This window comes from Diorhabda sublineata, chromosome 4 (assembly GCF_026230105.1).
Source record: "Diorhabda sublineata isolate icDioSubl1.1 chromosome 4, icDioSubl1.1, whole genome shotgun sequence".
Lineage (NCBI taxonomy): Eukaryota > Metazoa > Arthropoda > Insecta > Coleoptera > Chrysomelidae > Diorhabda > Diorhabda sublineata.
The window spans coordinates 36,819,525-36,836,222 of record NC_079477.1 but is presented as its reverse complement, the minus strand read 5'-3'; the positions used below and the strand labels follow the sequence as shown (position 1 = coordinate 36,836,222).

Genomic DNA, 16,698 nt, shown 5'->3' with positions numbered 1-16,698 from the left:
AAAAATATTGAAATTGATGATAAACAATGAACATTAACTATTGATAATAACATAAAACTATATACAGTAAATTTCATTTTGAAATTATATCGTCTGATGCGAAACGAAACATTTTATCAACTAGTTTACTCAAGAAACGTAATTTGTAGAACTTAACCTAAAATTTCTTGTTGATTTAACGTTAAAAATTAGTATGAGAAATACAAAAGCTGATAGTAGTTGAATATACAGGGTATGGTATTGGATTTGTATAAATTTAAACGAATAAATAGGAGCGGCATCAATGTCATTTCCAACACTTAAAAAAAAACTTTAGTATAATAAATTATAGTACTTGTAATTAATTACCACCAAAAAAACGTGATTCAATTATTAAACTATTAATTAGAATAGTGGATTATGTATGAAACGTCATTAATTCGTTTTGGAAATGTAAATAAAGAACAGGGCCGGACTAGCTCAGATGTTTACGAAATGTTACCACCATATATGGTGAATTAATTGGTTTTTATATCAATTGTATATAGTATCGCACGTTTAAACATCATGTTTGAATTTACAAAAAAATTTCTCCGTTTAAAAATATTATAACCTTCAAATTAGTAGATTTCTAGTTTTAAAATAGATTAATTCGAATTTTAAGTCATTTTTTAAGCATTTTTAGGTGATTAAGTCACTATTATTGGAAAACTTCTCGATTACAATGTAAAAGTCTCCGGAAATTTACAGTTAACTTATAATTACACGTGAAAACCATAAATACTGAATTAAGCATAGTTTTATGGTGTTATCTCACTTCAAATAGTGTAAAAATGAATAAAAACCAACTAGTTACAACAAAAACATTGGATTTTGCTAAAAAAATAATGTAATTTCGTCTCCCAAAGTGTTTAACAGATGCCAATAAACTTTTCTCAGTGTAGTTAAATACCAGTGTGTAAATATGTGTATTTCAAGTATAAATCGAATGTGCTAAACCGGTTGATATAAGGAAATGAAACCTCTACAACAAGTATAGAAATATATCAAGGACAAGGTGATCCTATCGTGGGAGAAGTTGTTTGCAACTGTGCCCTAAAAACCGTACATAATACGATTTGATATTTATAGAACAATACATTCAATTCACCTCAAAAACATAACGAATTTACCACGTAATTATATACTAGATTGTTATACGTTGAATTTCCTATGGTATTAGTGTAATTTTTTTGTAAAATATTCCACATAAATCGAAGATAATTTATATTGTTAAAACAATTTCGTAATTCAACGATTGACGCCATCTTGGGACTTATATACTATTTCCCTAATGTCATAATTTTTTCAAGATATTAAAATTGGCGTTAATTACTTTTTTTATTCTATTTTGATAAATATTATCTTCATTATTTTATATAATTCTTGTTATATTTTCTATACTTTTTTATTTATCTCTTTTGCACGTCAATCTCGCTTTATCTAATATGACCTTGTGTGTTTAGCGGTAACGGACCAGCTGATTTTTATCTATTACACGCTGTTGCCGAATTTATTGTTTTAAAATCGTTGATATTTCGATGGTAAAATTTATTAAATTTCACATATTTTTAACAAAAAACGTATTCAATAAAAAGAATGTTATGAAATACGTAACAGAGAATTATAATTATAAAATTCGTTAATAGATACCAGGTGTATATCATAAAGAGGGTAAATTCTAGAAGGTTTCTTTAGTTATTTAGTTAACTGCACCTTCAATGCACTCATTGACCTTTCAGGTTAATAATCGGTCACCAACAGAACACGACAACAACAAGCTTTAACCTTTTCTTTTGTATTTCCTCGTATTAAATTCTTATAGCATTACAAAATGATCTATATTTAACTATTGAAATAAATAAAACGAATTTCTGTAATAAAAATATTACATAGACAAGAATTTCTATAATTCTAATAGAAATAAAAAGTAGTATGTATACACAGTTGCCATATTTATTCGACTTATAGTAATATTGCATTTAATTATTATACAGTAAGTTCTTTGTATGTAATAATTAATCACATTTAGTTGATACCTGGCAACGTTGTAATGAAACGTTAATTAGGTCATTTGAATATTGTTAAAAAGTTACCTAATAGAAAAAAAATAATAATTAGATCACGTACGAAATTAAGAAGAATAAAAGTATTAAAAAGTAAAATTAGTAGACTGAAACTTAGATACCACATTTCATGTAATAAGATATATTTTAATAATTTTTTTTATATAAAAGTTATTTAAGGTTAGGAAAGGAAAAAAATTATTGAAATTAATAAAAACTATATATACAGTGTATGTTAAAACTATTCATATTATTATACAATAATAATTTTTGTTAATATTAATTTGACAGATGACGTTTCTTCAGGTATGTTCGATTTTGTTTCATTTTGTTTGTTAAAACGATATCAAATATTGTTACAAGGTGGTTTGCGTCTAAAATGAAAAAAAAAAACGTTAGAATTAATTAAAACCGTATATACAGTGATTGTTTGAAAGAAATCTTGACGTTTTAGTTACTATATATACAGTGTATGTTGAAATTAAATATATCATTTATATTATGTGATTAAATTTTGATGGATGCTAAACTGTAGAATCACAACATGGCGGCTAAGTAAAAACATTTTAATGTATGTATTTGAATATACAGAGTGGGTTTAAATTAAATTTATATGAATATAATTGGAAATAAGATGATTTTTATGTTATAATATTTGGTGTTGAATTGACAGATGACGTTTAACGTTATTTACGAACTCTGAACGTCACTTTCTGCTTCTTTTTTTAATATTTTAATACCATCACTTGTTTAGAATAAAAACACGTAACAAAAAAAATGTACGAGGTTCATCTACTTGTTAAAATGTTTTTTCATCGAATTTTGTCATTCGGTTCGCAAAATGGCGGTAAAAACTTTTTAACATCATTCATATGACGTTTCGGATTAATCTCGCAGTCATCATCGAGTTAATTACGTACGAAAAACTGAATATTTCAATCAAAAACTAAATATTTTTCGTGTCCATTTTAATTTCACGTTTCCCCTCGTATAAAAACTATAAAAAACGAACGTAAGTTAAAAGGGTTGCGTCGAGTCCGTCAATGGGAACGTGAAGAAAGATTTCTGTAAGTTCACGGATAAACAAGGCGTGGTATCGGTATAAATTCAAAATATTTTCGGCTGATATTCATATTGTGATATCGAACAAGCCAAACAACATGTCATTGAAATTGGTAAGACCCGATTTATTTAATCGAGCTCGAAATAAATGATATTTATTTGCAAAAAACGACGTAGCATAATATTTTTTCACTATACGTTGTTATTATATGATTTTTACTATACAGGGTGTGTCATAAATTGCAACATCCGTTCTCGATTTTAAAATTAAAAAAAAAAATTGTTTGCAGGTCTTAATATCTTCTTTTTTCGCCGTAACTTTGGCAGCCTACAACGGCCCTTTAGCAGGAGGTCAACCAGCTGCACTATATCCAGCAGGAATCGATCCTAAAGCTTGTCCCAATTTCCCAGATTGTTCTAATCCGGCTGTCGCCGTTAACCAAGTACCGGAACAACCCCAATATCAACAACCTCAGTATCAACAACCTCAATATCAACAACCTCAACCCCAATATCAGCAACCTCAGTATCAACAACCTCAATATCAACCTCAACAATATACTCAGTCACAAAAACCTCAATATTCAGCTGAGATTCAAAATGCTTTGAATCGTGGCGAGTATATTGGGGATGGAGACTACCACGATGAAGGTCTTGCCGAAGCTCTAGCTCCAGGATATGCCTGTAAGTCATTAAACACACTGTATATACGAAAAAAACGGTTTTTAAGTGATTTTAAATAAATACGTCGTGCTGATGAGGTGCAACAATACCAAAACCGGTCAATACTTTATATGATAAACGATTTATTTCAGCTGTACCACAACAAAGGGTTTATAATCCATCTCCAGCCGTGTCTCAGTATAACCCAGCCGTTTATAATCCAGCTCAGTACAGTCAAGCCGGTGCGCACGCTCAGCCTGCCCAAATTCCAGCCGGCGTCGATGCCAGATCGTGTCCTAATTATCCTTTCTGTGCTTAGTGATATTATAAATATGTAATTTATTTATATGATTTTAATAAAGTGTCAAATTTGACGGATTTGTTTTTTGTTATTGGGATTTTGTACGACGTTTTGGGTTTCAATGGGAAAGAAGACGGAAATGTGACATTTATTAGCTTGTTTTTGGAAAATTTACAAAAATTTACGCGAAAAAAATATAATAAAGGAAGTTATAGGGAAAAAATTAAATACTAGGTGTATTCGTAGGTAAATCGACGTTCGAAACTCGATGGAAAGTGAACTTCATACACTCTTTTGATGTTTTATTCAACAACGTTCGCTCTCGGGAAACCGATAAAAAAATTCGAAAAGTTTGTACATAGAAAAGTCGATATTACTTTGAACAGTCCTCGTATATGACCATTTATAATTCAAATTATATTGATTTTTCTATGAATAATGTTGATTATAATTGTCTATGGACCTTATCTCAAGTAAAAACAAATAACAATAATAATGTACGAGGTTTATCTATTTGTTAAATGGTTTTTTCTTCGAAATTATTCATTTGAATCCCATTTTCTTACTAATTCTCTTTAAAATATTAATTTCTGCTTCTTTTTTAATAGTATCATTTGTCTATGAACTTTATTCCATGTAAAAAACGTAACGATTAAAATGTACGAGGTTAATCTACTTGATAAATGGTTTTTTCTTCGAAATTATTCATTTGAATCCCATTTTCTTACTAATTCTGTCGAAAATATCAATTTCTACTTGTTTTTTAATAGTATCATTCGTCTATGAACTTTATACCGTGTGAAAAAAGTAACGATAGAAATGTACGAGGTTAATCTACTTGTTAAATGGTTTTTTCTTCGAAATTATTCATTTGAATCCCATTTTCTTACTAATTCTGTCGAAAATATCATTTTCTACTTGTTTTTTAATAGTATCATTCGTCTATGAACTTTATACCGTGTGAAAAAAGTAACGATAGAAATGTACGAGGTTAATCTACTTGTTAAATGGTTTTTTCTTCGAAATTATTCATTTGAATCCCATTTTCTTACTAATTCTGTCGAAAATATCATTTTCTACTTGTTTTTTAATAGTATCATTCGTCTATGAACTTTATACCGTGTGAAAAAAGTAACGATAGAAATGTACGAGGTTAATCTACTTGTTAAATGGTTTTTTCTTCGAAATTATTCATTTGAATCCCATTTTCTTACTAATTCTGTCGAAAATATCATTTTCTACTTGTTTTTTAATAGTATCATTCGTCTATGAACTTTATACCGTGTGAAAAAAGTAACGATTAAAATGTACGAGGTTAATCTACTTGTTAAATGGTTTTTTCTTCGAAATTATTCATTTGAATCCCATTTTCTTACTAATTCTGTCGAAAATATCAATTTCTACTTGTTTTTTAATAGTATCATTCGTCTATGAACTTTATACCGTGTGAAAAAAGTAACGATAGAAATGTACGAGGTTAATCTACTTGTTAAATGGTTTTTTCTTCGAAATTATTCATTTGAATCCCATTTTCTTACTAATTCTGTCGAAAATATCATTTTCTACTTGTTTTTTAATAGTATCATTCGTCTATGAACTTTATACCGTGTGAAAAAAGTAACGATAGAAATGTACGAGGTTAATCTACTTGTTAAATGGTTTTTTCTTCGAAATTATTCATTTGAATCCCATTTTCTTACTAATTCTGTCGAAAATATCATTTTCTACTTGTTTTTTAATAGTATCATTCGTCTATGAACTTTATTCCGTGTGAAAAAAGTAACGATAGAAATGTACGAGGTTAATCTACTTGTTAAATGGTTTTTTCTTCGAAATTATTCATTTGAATCCCATTTTCTTACTAATTCTGTCGAAAATATCAATTTCCACTTGTTTTTTAATAGTATCATTCGTCTATGAACTTTATTCCGTGTGAAAAAAGTAACGATTAAAATGTACGAGGTTAATCTACTTGTTAAATGGTTTTTTCTTCGAAATTATTCATTTGAATCCCATTTTCTTACTAATTCTGTCGAAAATATCATTTTCTACTTGTTTTTTAATAGTATCATTCGTCTATGAACTTTATACCGTGTGAAAAAAGTAACGATAGAAATGTACGAGGTTAATCTACTTGTTAAATGGTTTTTTCTTCGAAATTATTCATTTGAATCCCATTTTCTTACTAATTCTGTCGAAAATATCATTTTCTACTTGTTTTTTAATAGTATCATTCGTCTATGAACTTTATTCCGTGTGAAAAAAGTAACGATAGAAATGTACGAGGTTAATCTACTTGTTAAATGGTTTTTTCTTCGAAATTATTCATTTGAATCCCATTTTCTTACTAATTCTGTCAAAAATATCAATTTCTACTTGTTTTTTAATAGTATCATTCGTCTATGAACTTTATTCCGTGTGAAAAAAGTAACGATAGAAATGTACGAGGTTAATCTACTTGTTAAATGGTTTTTTCTTCGAAATTATTCAATTGAATCCCATTTTCTTACTAATTCTGTCGAAAATATCAATTTCTACTTGTTTTTTAATAGTATCATTCGTCTATGAACTTTATTCCGTGTGAAAAAAGTAACGATTAAAATGTACGAGGTTAATCTACTTGTTAAATGGTTTTTTCTTCGAAATTATTCATTTGAATCCCATTTTCTTACTAATTCTGTCAAAATATCATTTTCTACTTGTTTTTTAATAGTATCATTCGTCTATGAACTTTATTCCGTGTGAAAAAAGTAACGATAGAAATGTACGAGGTTAATCTACTTGTTAAATGGTTTTTTCTTCGAAATTATTCATTTGAATCCCATTTTCTTACTAATTCTGTCGAAAATATCAATTTCTACTTGTTTTTTAATAGTATCATTCGTCTCTGAACTTTATTCCGTGTGAAAAAAGTAACGATAGAAATGTACGAGGTTAATCTACTTGTTAAATGGTTTTTTCTTCGAAATTATTCATTTGAATCCCATTTTCTTACTAATTCTGTCGAAAATATCAATTTCTACTTGTTTTTTAATAGTATCATTCGTCTATGAACTTTATTCCGTGTGAAAAAAGTAACGATAGAAATGTACGAGGTTAATCTACTTGTTAAATGGTTTTTTCTTCGAAATTATTCATTTGAATCCCATTTTCTTACTAATTCTGTCGAAAATATCAATTTCTACTTGTTTTTTAATAGTATCATTCGTCTATGAACTTTATACCGTGTGAAAAAAGTAACGATAGAAATGTACGAGGTTAATCTACTTGTTAAATGGTTTTTTCTTCGAAATTATTCATTTGAATCCCATTTTCTTACTAATTCTGTCGAAAATATCATTTTCTACTTGTTTTTTAATAGTATCATTCGTCTATGAACTTTATTCCGTGTGAAAAAAGTAACGATAGAAATGTACGAGGTTAATCTACTTGTTAAATGGTTTTTTCTTCGAAATTATTCATTTGAATCCCATTTTCTTACTAATTCTGTCAAAAATATCAATTTCTACTTGTTTTTTAATAGTATCATTCGTCTATGAACTTTATTCCGTGTGAAAAAAGTAACGATTAAAATGTACGAGGTTAATCTACTTGTTAAATGGTTTTTTCTTCGAAATTATTCATTTGAATCCCATTTTCTTACTAATTCTGTCAAAAATATCATTTTCTACTTGTTTTTTAATAGTATCATTCGTCTATGAACTTTATTCCGTGTGAAAAAAGTAACGATTAAAATGTACGAGGTTAATCTACTTGTTAAATGGTTTTTTCTTCGAAATTATTCATTTGAATCCCATTTTCTTACTAATTCTGTCGAAAATATCATTTTCTACTTGTTTTTTAATAGTATCATTCGTCTATGAACTTTATTCCGTGTGAAAAAAGTAACGATAGAAATGTACGAGGTTAATCTACTTGTTAAATGGTTTTTTCTTCGAAATTATTCATTTGAATCCCATTTTCTTACTAATTCTGTCGAAAATATCAATTTCTACTTGTTTTTTAATAGTATCATTCGTCTATGAACTTTATTCCGTGTGAAAAAAGTAACGATAGAAATGTACGAGGTTAATCTACTTGTTAAATGGTTTTTTCTTCGAAATTATTCATTTGAATCCCATTTTCTTACTAATTCTGTCAAAAATATCAATTTCTACTTGTTTTTTAATAGTATCATTCGTCTATGAACTTTATTCCGTGTGAAAAAAGTAACGATAGAAATGTACGAGGTTAATCTACTTGTTAAATGGTTTTTTCTTCGAAATTATTCATTTGAATCCCATTTTCTTACTAATTCTGTCGAAAATATCAATTTCTACTTGTTTTTTAATAGTATCATTCGTCTATGAACTTTATTCCGTGTGAAAAAAGTAACGATAGAAATGTACGAGGTTAATCTACTTGTTAAATGGTTTTTTCTTCGAAATTATTCATTTGAATCCCATTTTCTTACTAATTCTGTCAAAAATATCAATTTCTACTTGTTTTTTAATAGTATCATTCGTCTATGAACTTTATTCCGTGTGAAAAAAGTAACGATAGAAATGTACGAGGTTAATCTACTTGTTAAATGGTTTTTTCTTCGAAATTATTCATTTGAATCCCATTTTCTTACTAATTCTGTCGAAAATATCAATTTCTACTTGTTTTTTAATAGTATCATTCGTCTATGAACTTTATACCGTGTGAAAAAAGTAACGATAGAAATGTACGAGGTTAATCTACTTGTTAAATGGTTTTTTCTTCGAAATTATTCATTTGAATCCCATTTTCTTACTAATTCTGTCGAAAATATCATTTTCTACTTGTTTTTTAATAGTATCATTCGTCTATGAACTTTATTCCGTGTGAAAAAAGTAACGATTAAAATGTACGAGGTTAATCTACTTGTTAAATGGTTTTTTCTTCGAAATTATTCATTTGAATCCCATTTTCTTACTAATTCTGTCAAAAATATCATTTTCTACTTGTTTTTTAATAGTATCATTCGTCTATGAACTTTATTCCGTGTGAAAAAAGTAACGATTAAAATGTACGAGGTTAATCTACTTGTTAAATGGTTTTTTCTTCGAAATTATTCATTTGAATCCCATTTTCTTACTAATTCTGTCGAAAATATCATTTTCTACTTGTTTTTTAATAGTATCATTCGTCTATGAACTTTATTCCGTGTGAAAAAAGTAACGATTAAAATGTACGAGGTTAATCTACTTGTTAAATGGTTTTTTCTTCGAAATTATTCATTTGAATCCCATTTTCTTACTAATTCTGTCGAAAATATCATTTTCTACTTGTTTTTTAATAGTATCATTCGTCTATGAACTTTATTCCGTGTGAAAAAAGTAACGATTAAAATGTACGAGGTTAATCTACTTGTTAAATGGTTTTTTCTTCGAAATTATTCATTTGAATCCCATTTTCTTACTAATTCTGTCGAAAATATCAATTTCTACTTGTTTTTTAATAGTATCATTCGTCTATGAACTTTATACCGTGTGAAAAAAGTAACGATAGAAATGTACGAGGTTAATCTACTTGTTAAATGGTTTTTTCTTCGAAATTATTCATTTGAATCCCATTTTCTTACTAATTCTGTCGAAAATATCATTTTCTACTTGTTTTTTAATAGTATCATTCGTCTATGAACTTTATTCCGTGTGAAAAAAGTAACGATAGAAATGTACGAGGTTAATCTACTTGTTAAATGGTTTTTTCTTCGAAATTATTCATTTGAATCCCATTTTCTTACTAATTCTGTCGAAAATATCAATTTCTACTTGTTTTTTAATAGTATCATTCGTCTATGAACTTTATACCGTGTGAAAAAAGTAACGATAGAAATGTACGAGGTTAATCTGCTGGTTAAATGATTTTTTCTTCGAAATTATTCATTTGAATCCCATTTTCTTACTAATTCTGTCGAAAATATCATTTTCTACTTGTTTTTTAATAGTATCATTCGTCTATGAACTTTATTCCGTGTGAAAAAAGTAACGATAGAAATGTACGAGGTTAATCTACTTGTTAAATGGTTTTTTCTTCGAAATTATTCATTTGAATCCCATTTTCTTACTAATTCTGTCAAAAATATCAATTTCTACTTGTTTTTTAATAGTATCATTCGTCTATGAACTTTATACCGTGTGAAAAAAGTAACGATAGAAATGTACGAGGTTAATCTGCTGGTTAAATGATTTTTTCTTCGAAATTATTCATTTGAATCCCATTTTCTTACTAATTCTGTCGAAAATATCATTTTCTACTTGTTTTTTAATAGTATCATTCGTCTATGAACTTTATTCCGTGTGAAAAAAGTAACGATAGAAATGTACGAGGTTAATCTACTTGTTAAATGGTTTTTTCTTCGAAATTATTCATTTGAATCCCATTTTCTTACTAATTCTGTCAAAAATATCAATTTCTACTTGTTTTTTAATAGTATCATTCGTCTATGAACTTTATTCCGTGTGAAAAAAGTAACGATTAAAATGTACGAGGTTAATCTACTTGTTAAATGGTTTTTTCTTCGAAATTATTCATTTGAATCCCATTTTCTTACTAATTCTGTCAAAAATATCAATTTCTACTTGTTTTTTAATAGTATCATTCGTCTATGAACTTTATACCGTGTGAAAAAAGTAACGATAGAAATGTACGAGGTTAATCTACTTGTTAAATGGTTTTTTCTTCGAAATTATTCATTTGAATCCCATTTTCTTACTAATTCTGTCAAAAATATCAATTTCTACTTGTTTTTTAATAGTATCATTCGTCTATGAACTTTATACCGTGTGAAAAAAGTAACGATTAAAATGTACGAGGTTAATCTACTTGTTAAATGGTTTTTTCTTCGAAATTATTCATTTGAATCCCATTTTCTTACTAATTCTGTCAAAAATATCAATTTCTACTTGTTTTTTAATAGTATCATTCGTCTATGAACTTTATACCGTGTGAAAAAAGTAACGATTAAAATGTACGAGGTTAATCTACTTGTTAAATGGTTTTTTCTTCGAAATTATTCAATTGAATCCCATTTTCTTACTAATTCTGTCAAAAATATCAATTTCCGCTTCTTTTTTAATAGTATCATTTGTCTATGAACTTTTTTCTATGTAAATACGTAACGGTGCGTATTTTATTCCCCCCTTTTGGAAAAGTTACAGTAAAATACGGTCCTGGAAGATTAATACGTCATATTTAATAAGATATAATCCCTTACAATTCATTTCAAGGTACCTATCCCTTTTATTTCAATATTTACGTACCTTTTCGACGTTTTTTATTGATTTTTCTATGTAAAAAACGATGTATGAAATCAATTCGAAATCATTCATATTAATGTATGGATATTAAAATTAATTTACTGTTATATATATTTAAAATCGCCCCCGTATAGTATAATTGTTAAAAAATTAACAATCAAACGTAAGGTCACAATCTCATATATATGTTAGAAAAAGGTATGCCTCGCCTAATGCAGGTATTCCATTTTTTTTTTTTTAAATAAATATAAGACATTTTTTTTTAATGACTGAATGCCTACCATGGCAATGAAGCAGTTCGAAACCTTGGAAATACTTTTGTCCCGCCCAGTTTCCCATAAATTTTTACCCTATATACAGTACGATTCAAGAAAATTTCACTCCTTTTTCGAATAGAGAATAAATTAAACATCTTATAGTCATTACTTACGTGATTTGGCAACGTCGGATTTGTTTATAATGAGGAGAAAAGTTCATAATACGCGATAAAAATTATAAAACATCTACTGGAAGAATATTATAACCTTATATTGTGAAATAAAAGTTTTGAAATACAATTTGTTATCTTGTATATCACCCTGTATGTTTTAATCTATATTAATTTCTATTGGTGTGGGAAAGGAATTAAAAATATTATTACAGTTACAAATCTTGTAAAAGGGTGTGGTTAATAACTATATATACACGATAAAGTTATGTATCATTCACGTTGTTTCCCTAATATTTAATCAACATGTTTGTAAAACTGGTAAGTAGTGTTTTTATGAAAAAAATATTATAAAAAAAAAACGAATAGTTTAGTGTTGAAGTGTTATTTTGTGTTCAACCAGTGAGTGCTTAAAAAAAGGATTTAAAAAAGTGAAAGGACTACAGTGATTGTTATAGAAGTTCCAAAAATATGTTAAATCGTTATCTCCCACCTCTAAAATTATCCTGAAATTATTTTCCTTTCTACGTTATTTACTACAAAATTTTACGTTTATATAATAAATTTTAATCAAATTCCACTTACCATCATCATGATAGCAATAATGATTTAAAAAATAAATATATTCATAAAAAAACTAAAACGTTTTCGTATTTATAAAAATATTTAAAATTCCAGGTCTTATTAGCTTGCTCTTTGGCAGTAGCTACTGCTGTGTGGAACGGACCTTTAGCCGGCGGTCAACCAGCGCATCTTTACCCAGCCGGAGTTAGTCCACAAGCTTGTCCCAATTTCCCTAATTGTAATAACCCCGCCGTAGCTGCCGATCCCCAAGCACCGGCATCTCAATGGGGAGCTCAACCCCAATGGAACGCACAACCCCAACCACAATGGAATGCACAACCCCAATCCCAATGGAACCAACAAAACAACTGGAACTCACAACCTAATCAATGGAATCAGGTACGTAAATTCGTTAAGGCGGCTCATAGATAAATTTTTGTTTTAATATGAAGATTAGAGTTGACAATCGCCATAGATAAAAATTACACGTCGATTTTTATCATGTTTACATGTTTTTCGTAAAAATCAGTTTAATTCTTTAATATACGTGATATGTACAGTAACGGAAGACGTAGCTTTAGGTACTGCCAAATTAACTGTCATTAGTGTCATCCGTCTATGCGTTAGCATTATTATAAACATAATTCAATTATGAATTTATTAAAAAAAACGTGAATAATACAAAATTATACGTGTTAAATAAGTTTAAATCACAATATGAACTTGTATTTGGTTGTTCGTATAGATACAACTTGTAATAATGCTTGCAATTATTTACGAAACATATATTCTGTTACAAGTTTTATTTTTCTGTGTTTAGGGGCAATATAACCCTGCTCCTGTACCACAACAATGGGGAAACGATGCTACTTCTAGATTAAACAAAGGGGAATACATAGGAGATGGAGATTACCACGGAGAAGGTCTAGTTGAAGCCCTTGCACCGGGTTATGGTAAGTAATTAAACGTTATTCGGTGATTGTGATGTGTTTTGAACGTTAATTGTTCGTCGCAGAAAACCAAAATTTGATTTCTCAATGGAATAATCCGAATCAAGGTGCTCCTAATCAATGGAACAATGGAATCCCCCATAACGCTCAACAAGCTCATGGTGTAGGTCAAATTCCCGCAGGAGTAGACGCGCATTCTTGTCCTAACTATCCTTTCTGCTCTTAGGCGTGCTAGATAACCAGGATGACAACATGTTGTTTTTTGTCTCGTAGTTAATTTTTTTTAAATATTTTCAGCGAAATTATAGGGAAAAAAACATTTTATAAATGTTCCTAAAAATCGTGAATTTTTTTTTTTAAATTTTGACTTTCCCTAGTAAATAATTTTATCTAAAATGTTACTTTTTTTTCTAAATAAAAATTAAATATACTTATTTGTTTTTGATTTCATAACGATCCCTATAAAAATGAAAAAAAAACAGAAGGAAATCAATAAAACATTTTTAGGTTATGTTATTTTGACATTTAAATATATATATAAAGTGTAAGTGAAATAATGGCTGGTATATTAACTGACAGACGTATTTGACATCGATATCCGTAGTTGCCAGATTTATTATTATAAAGACGGGTAATTATATCAGTTTTTTACATTTTATAAATAATTAATTAATACGTAGAATATTGTTATAAAAATAAAATCATAAACAGTACTCTGTACTAGTGAAATAATATTTACCATACCAAAGTGGAGAAAAATTACAACGTGACAACATTGTAAAACAATTCACAACTATATATTTCATTATTTTTTGTTTAATTTGCATAGAGGCGCGTATATTTAGAAATTGTATCAAATCCAGTGAATTGCAAAGATATTTTTTCAATTATTTCTAGCTTACCTTGAGGACAATTTTTTTTTCGATCATGTGAAAGTTGATACAATAAAACGAACGTATTTTAATCCACGTAAGCTCTATTTCCTGAATAGATTTAATTTATATAACAAAATATTCCAAGGTCAAAAGTAGGTTGAAAATGTTTAAATTATGTCTAATATTCTTTTGTAAGTAGTTTCAAAGAATACTACATCAGTACGGCAACGTTGCATCTGGGTACGTAATAATAAACAGTTATATTTTATCATAGTTTATTTATTAATAGAATAAATTCATTTTTTTATTTCTTCAATAATAATTTAAATACTAAAAAACACGTTTGATTTTCATTTTGTATAAAAAAGTCATCTTTTATTTATATTGGATCTAATGTACGTTCTTTTGTCAATTCTTAGATAAATTTTTAAGACATTTTCCCTACTAGATAGGCAACACTTCATACATTTTTACGTAGCATGTTGCCTACCTTAAAGGACACAGTTTGGAAATATTAATCTTATTTTTTTATTTCAAAGCTTGTTGATATACAAATCCTATACATAAAAGTGAAAATCCAATTATTTGTTTGTTATTCTTGTTAGTTCTGGTTGAATGTATGTTTTCTTTATAAATGTTTAGATACGTTTTGAAAGCATAAAATTCATTTCATTACTAGATAGACAATACTTCATACATTAATAGCGTAAACAAGATTGTCTACGTTAAAGGATTTAGTTTGGAATTATTAATCTCATACAGGGTATTTCAACACCAATCGCAAAACAAATTATATATAATGTGAATTAAAAAAAGTCTATGAAAGTAATTAGGTAATTGTTTTATTATTTGTTAGCTGTAATACAGGGAGAGTCAAAATAAGGAAAAAAAAACTAGTTCGTCAAGAGTTAATAACTTTTAATATACCCCCGTATAATATTACAATGTTGTAACGTAGAAATGAACATTTTGACGTGATTTTCATTCGTGTTCTGAAGAAGAAGATACATTTTTTTCGAAACGCACGTCACAAAGTTTGAGTTTTGGTTCACTAAATGTAAAAAGTTTTGTCTGAAGACCCTCCATGTTGGTAAATATTATTTTTATATCTCTCATAATAACAAATTGGATTTGTTGGACTAAATTTTATCACCTTATGTATATTTATATGGAATTAAATCATTGTTTGGACTTGCTATGATGACATATTGGATTTGTTACTAAATTTGATCACCCTATATATATTTATATGGAATTAAACAATTTTTTATACTTCTCTTGATGTCATATTCGATTTTCCACTAAATTTGATCACCCCATGTATATTGATACGAGATTAACTCATTTTTTGTGTATCCCATGATAATATTGGATTTGTTTCTAAATTTGATCACCCTTTATATATTTATATAGAATTGGAATGGAATTAAATCATTTTTTGTACTTACTTTGGTGACATATTTGATTTGTTATTATATTTGATCACAATATATATATTTATAAGGAATTAGATGAAAAAACGTTTGGAAAAGGAAATTTATTTCTACATTTATTTGCTAACATCACTAGCCAGTCATAATTAAAACAAATACTTAAAAATATCGACATTATATGAATTTACTGTGTTCCCGTTGAACCAAAACCACCTTCCCCACGTTCGGTGTCAGTTAATTCCTGTAAATGAATAAAATTTATCCAATTTTAGCAAACCCGATAGAAGAAAACACGTTTAGATCATAATTACACACCTTAACTTCCTCCAACTCGGGGTAGAAGATCCTCTCGCAAATCAACTGAGCAATACGATCGCCACTTTTAACTTCGAACTCTTTATCTGAATGATTAAATAAAACAACTTTCAAAACACCCCTGTAATCTTCATCTACAACTCCAGCTAAAGGAATTAAAACAAACATAAAACTTCATTCTCTACACAAGAAGTAACAATTATTAAAAAATTCCAATAACTCACCCCCTACATCTATGAAGTTCTTAACAGCTAACCCCGATCTCGGAGCGATTCTTCCATAACAACCTTCAGGTAATTCGATTTTTAAACCAGTGTCTACTAGGGCTTTGCCCCTGGCTGGTACAACGACGTCGTAAGCACTTTTAAGATCATACCCAGCGGCTTTTATAGACCCTTTAGTTGGTGGATAAGCTTCCTCAACTACTTTAGTGTATTTTAAAGAAATTTTATTACCGTTTGCTATAGGCATGATTAAAATTATTTTAACACTACCTCACTACACAAAAGGGCGCTAACAAATGATATAACCACGCTGAATAGACATTTGAGAGGTAAAAAGACCGCCAAAAATTTGGCGGGATGTCTTAATATTCATAACGATACGACAGACTTGATTTTTTTATTGATTTATTTTGATTATTATTTCAATTATTATTTCACATATCAAGTTAAATACTTAATTTTCTATAGGTTACTATTTTAATCTAATTTTCGTGCCTTTATTTGAATGGAAATTTAGCCAACAGAACAAACGTCA

The 16,698-nt window shown here is 28.3% G+C and overlaps 3 protein-coding genes across 3 annotated transcripts; 2 read left to right on the top strand and 1 right to left on the bottom strand.

Annotated features, from left to right (window-relative positions):
- The first annotated feature begins 3,235 nt into the window (after positions 1–3,235).
- LOC130442819 (DNA translocase FtsK-like) lies at positions 3,236–4,166 on the top strand. Its single transcript, XM_056777178.1, has 3 exons — positions 3,236–3,259; positions 3,437–3,830; positions 3,962–4,166. Exons 1-3 carry the CDS (start codon positions 3,245–3,247, stop codon positions 4,126–4,128), a joined length of 576 nt encoding a protein of 191 aa, XP_056633156.1. The 5' UTR covers positions 3,236–3,244; the 3' UTR covers positions 4,129–4,166.
- Positions 4,167–12,072: 7,906 nt separating this feature from the next.
- LOC130442818 (bifunctional endo-1,4-beta-xylanase XylA-like) lies at positions 12,073–13,666 on the top strand. The gene is made up of 4 exons (XM_056777177.1): positions 12,073–12,123; positions 12,481–12,765; positions 13,187–13,319; positions 13,382–13,666. The coding sequence occupies exons 1-4, from the start codon at positions 12,109–12,111 to the stop codon at positions 13,540–13,542; spliced, it is 594 nt and encodes a 197-aa protein (XP_056633155.1). The 5' UTR covers positions 12,073–12,108; the 3' UTR covers positions 13,543–13,666.
- A 2,047-nt stretch (positions 13,667–15,713) lies between these two features.
- On the bottom strand, positions 15,714–16,651 carry LOC130442737 (deoxyuridine 5'-triphosphate nucleotidohydrolase-like). Its single transcript, XM_056777087.1, has 3 exons — positions 16,164–16,651; positions 15,940–16,085; positions 15,714–15,865 (listed from the first exon to the last, which is right to left on the bottom strand). The coding sequence occupies exons 1-3, from the start codon at positions 16,408–16,410 to the stop codon at positions 15,809–15,811; spliced, it is 450 nt and encodes a 149-aa protein (XP_056633065.1). The 5' UTR covers positions 16,411–16,651; the 3' UTR covers positions 15,714–15,808.
- Between the last annotated feature and the right edge of the window lie 47 nt (positions 16,652–16,698).

Bases quoted from the DNA above. Each gene is read 5' to 3' on its own strand.
- LOC130442819 (XM_056777178.1), top strand. The intron at 3,831-3,961 runs GTAAGTCATTAA...GATTTATTTCAG, and splicing joins TCTAGCTCCAGGATATGCCT to CTGTACCACAACAAAGGGTT.
- LOC130442818 (XM_056777177.1), top strand. The intron at 12,766-13,186 runs GTACGTAAATTC...TTCTGTGTTTAG, and splicing joins AACCTAATCAATGGAATCAG to GGGCAATATAACCCTGCTCC. The intron at 13,320-13,381 runs GTAAGTAATTAA...TGTTCGTCGCAG, and splicing joins AGCCCTTGCACCGGGTTATG to AAAACCAAAATTTGATTTCT.
- LOC130442737 (XM_056777087.1), bottom strand. From the start codon at position 16,410: ATGCCTATAGCAAACGGTAATAAAATTTCTTTAAAATACACTAAAGTA. The intron at 16,086-16,163 runs GTGAGTTATTGG...TAATTCCTTTAG, and splicing joins GAACTTCATAGATGTAGGGG to CTGGAGTTGTAGATGAAGAT. The intron at 15,866-15,939 runs GTGTGTAATTAT...ATTCATTTACAG, and splicing joins CCGAGTTGGAGGAAGTTAAG to GAATTAACTGACACCGAACG.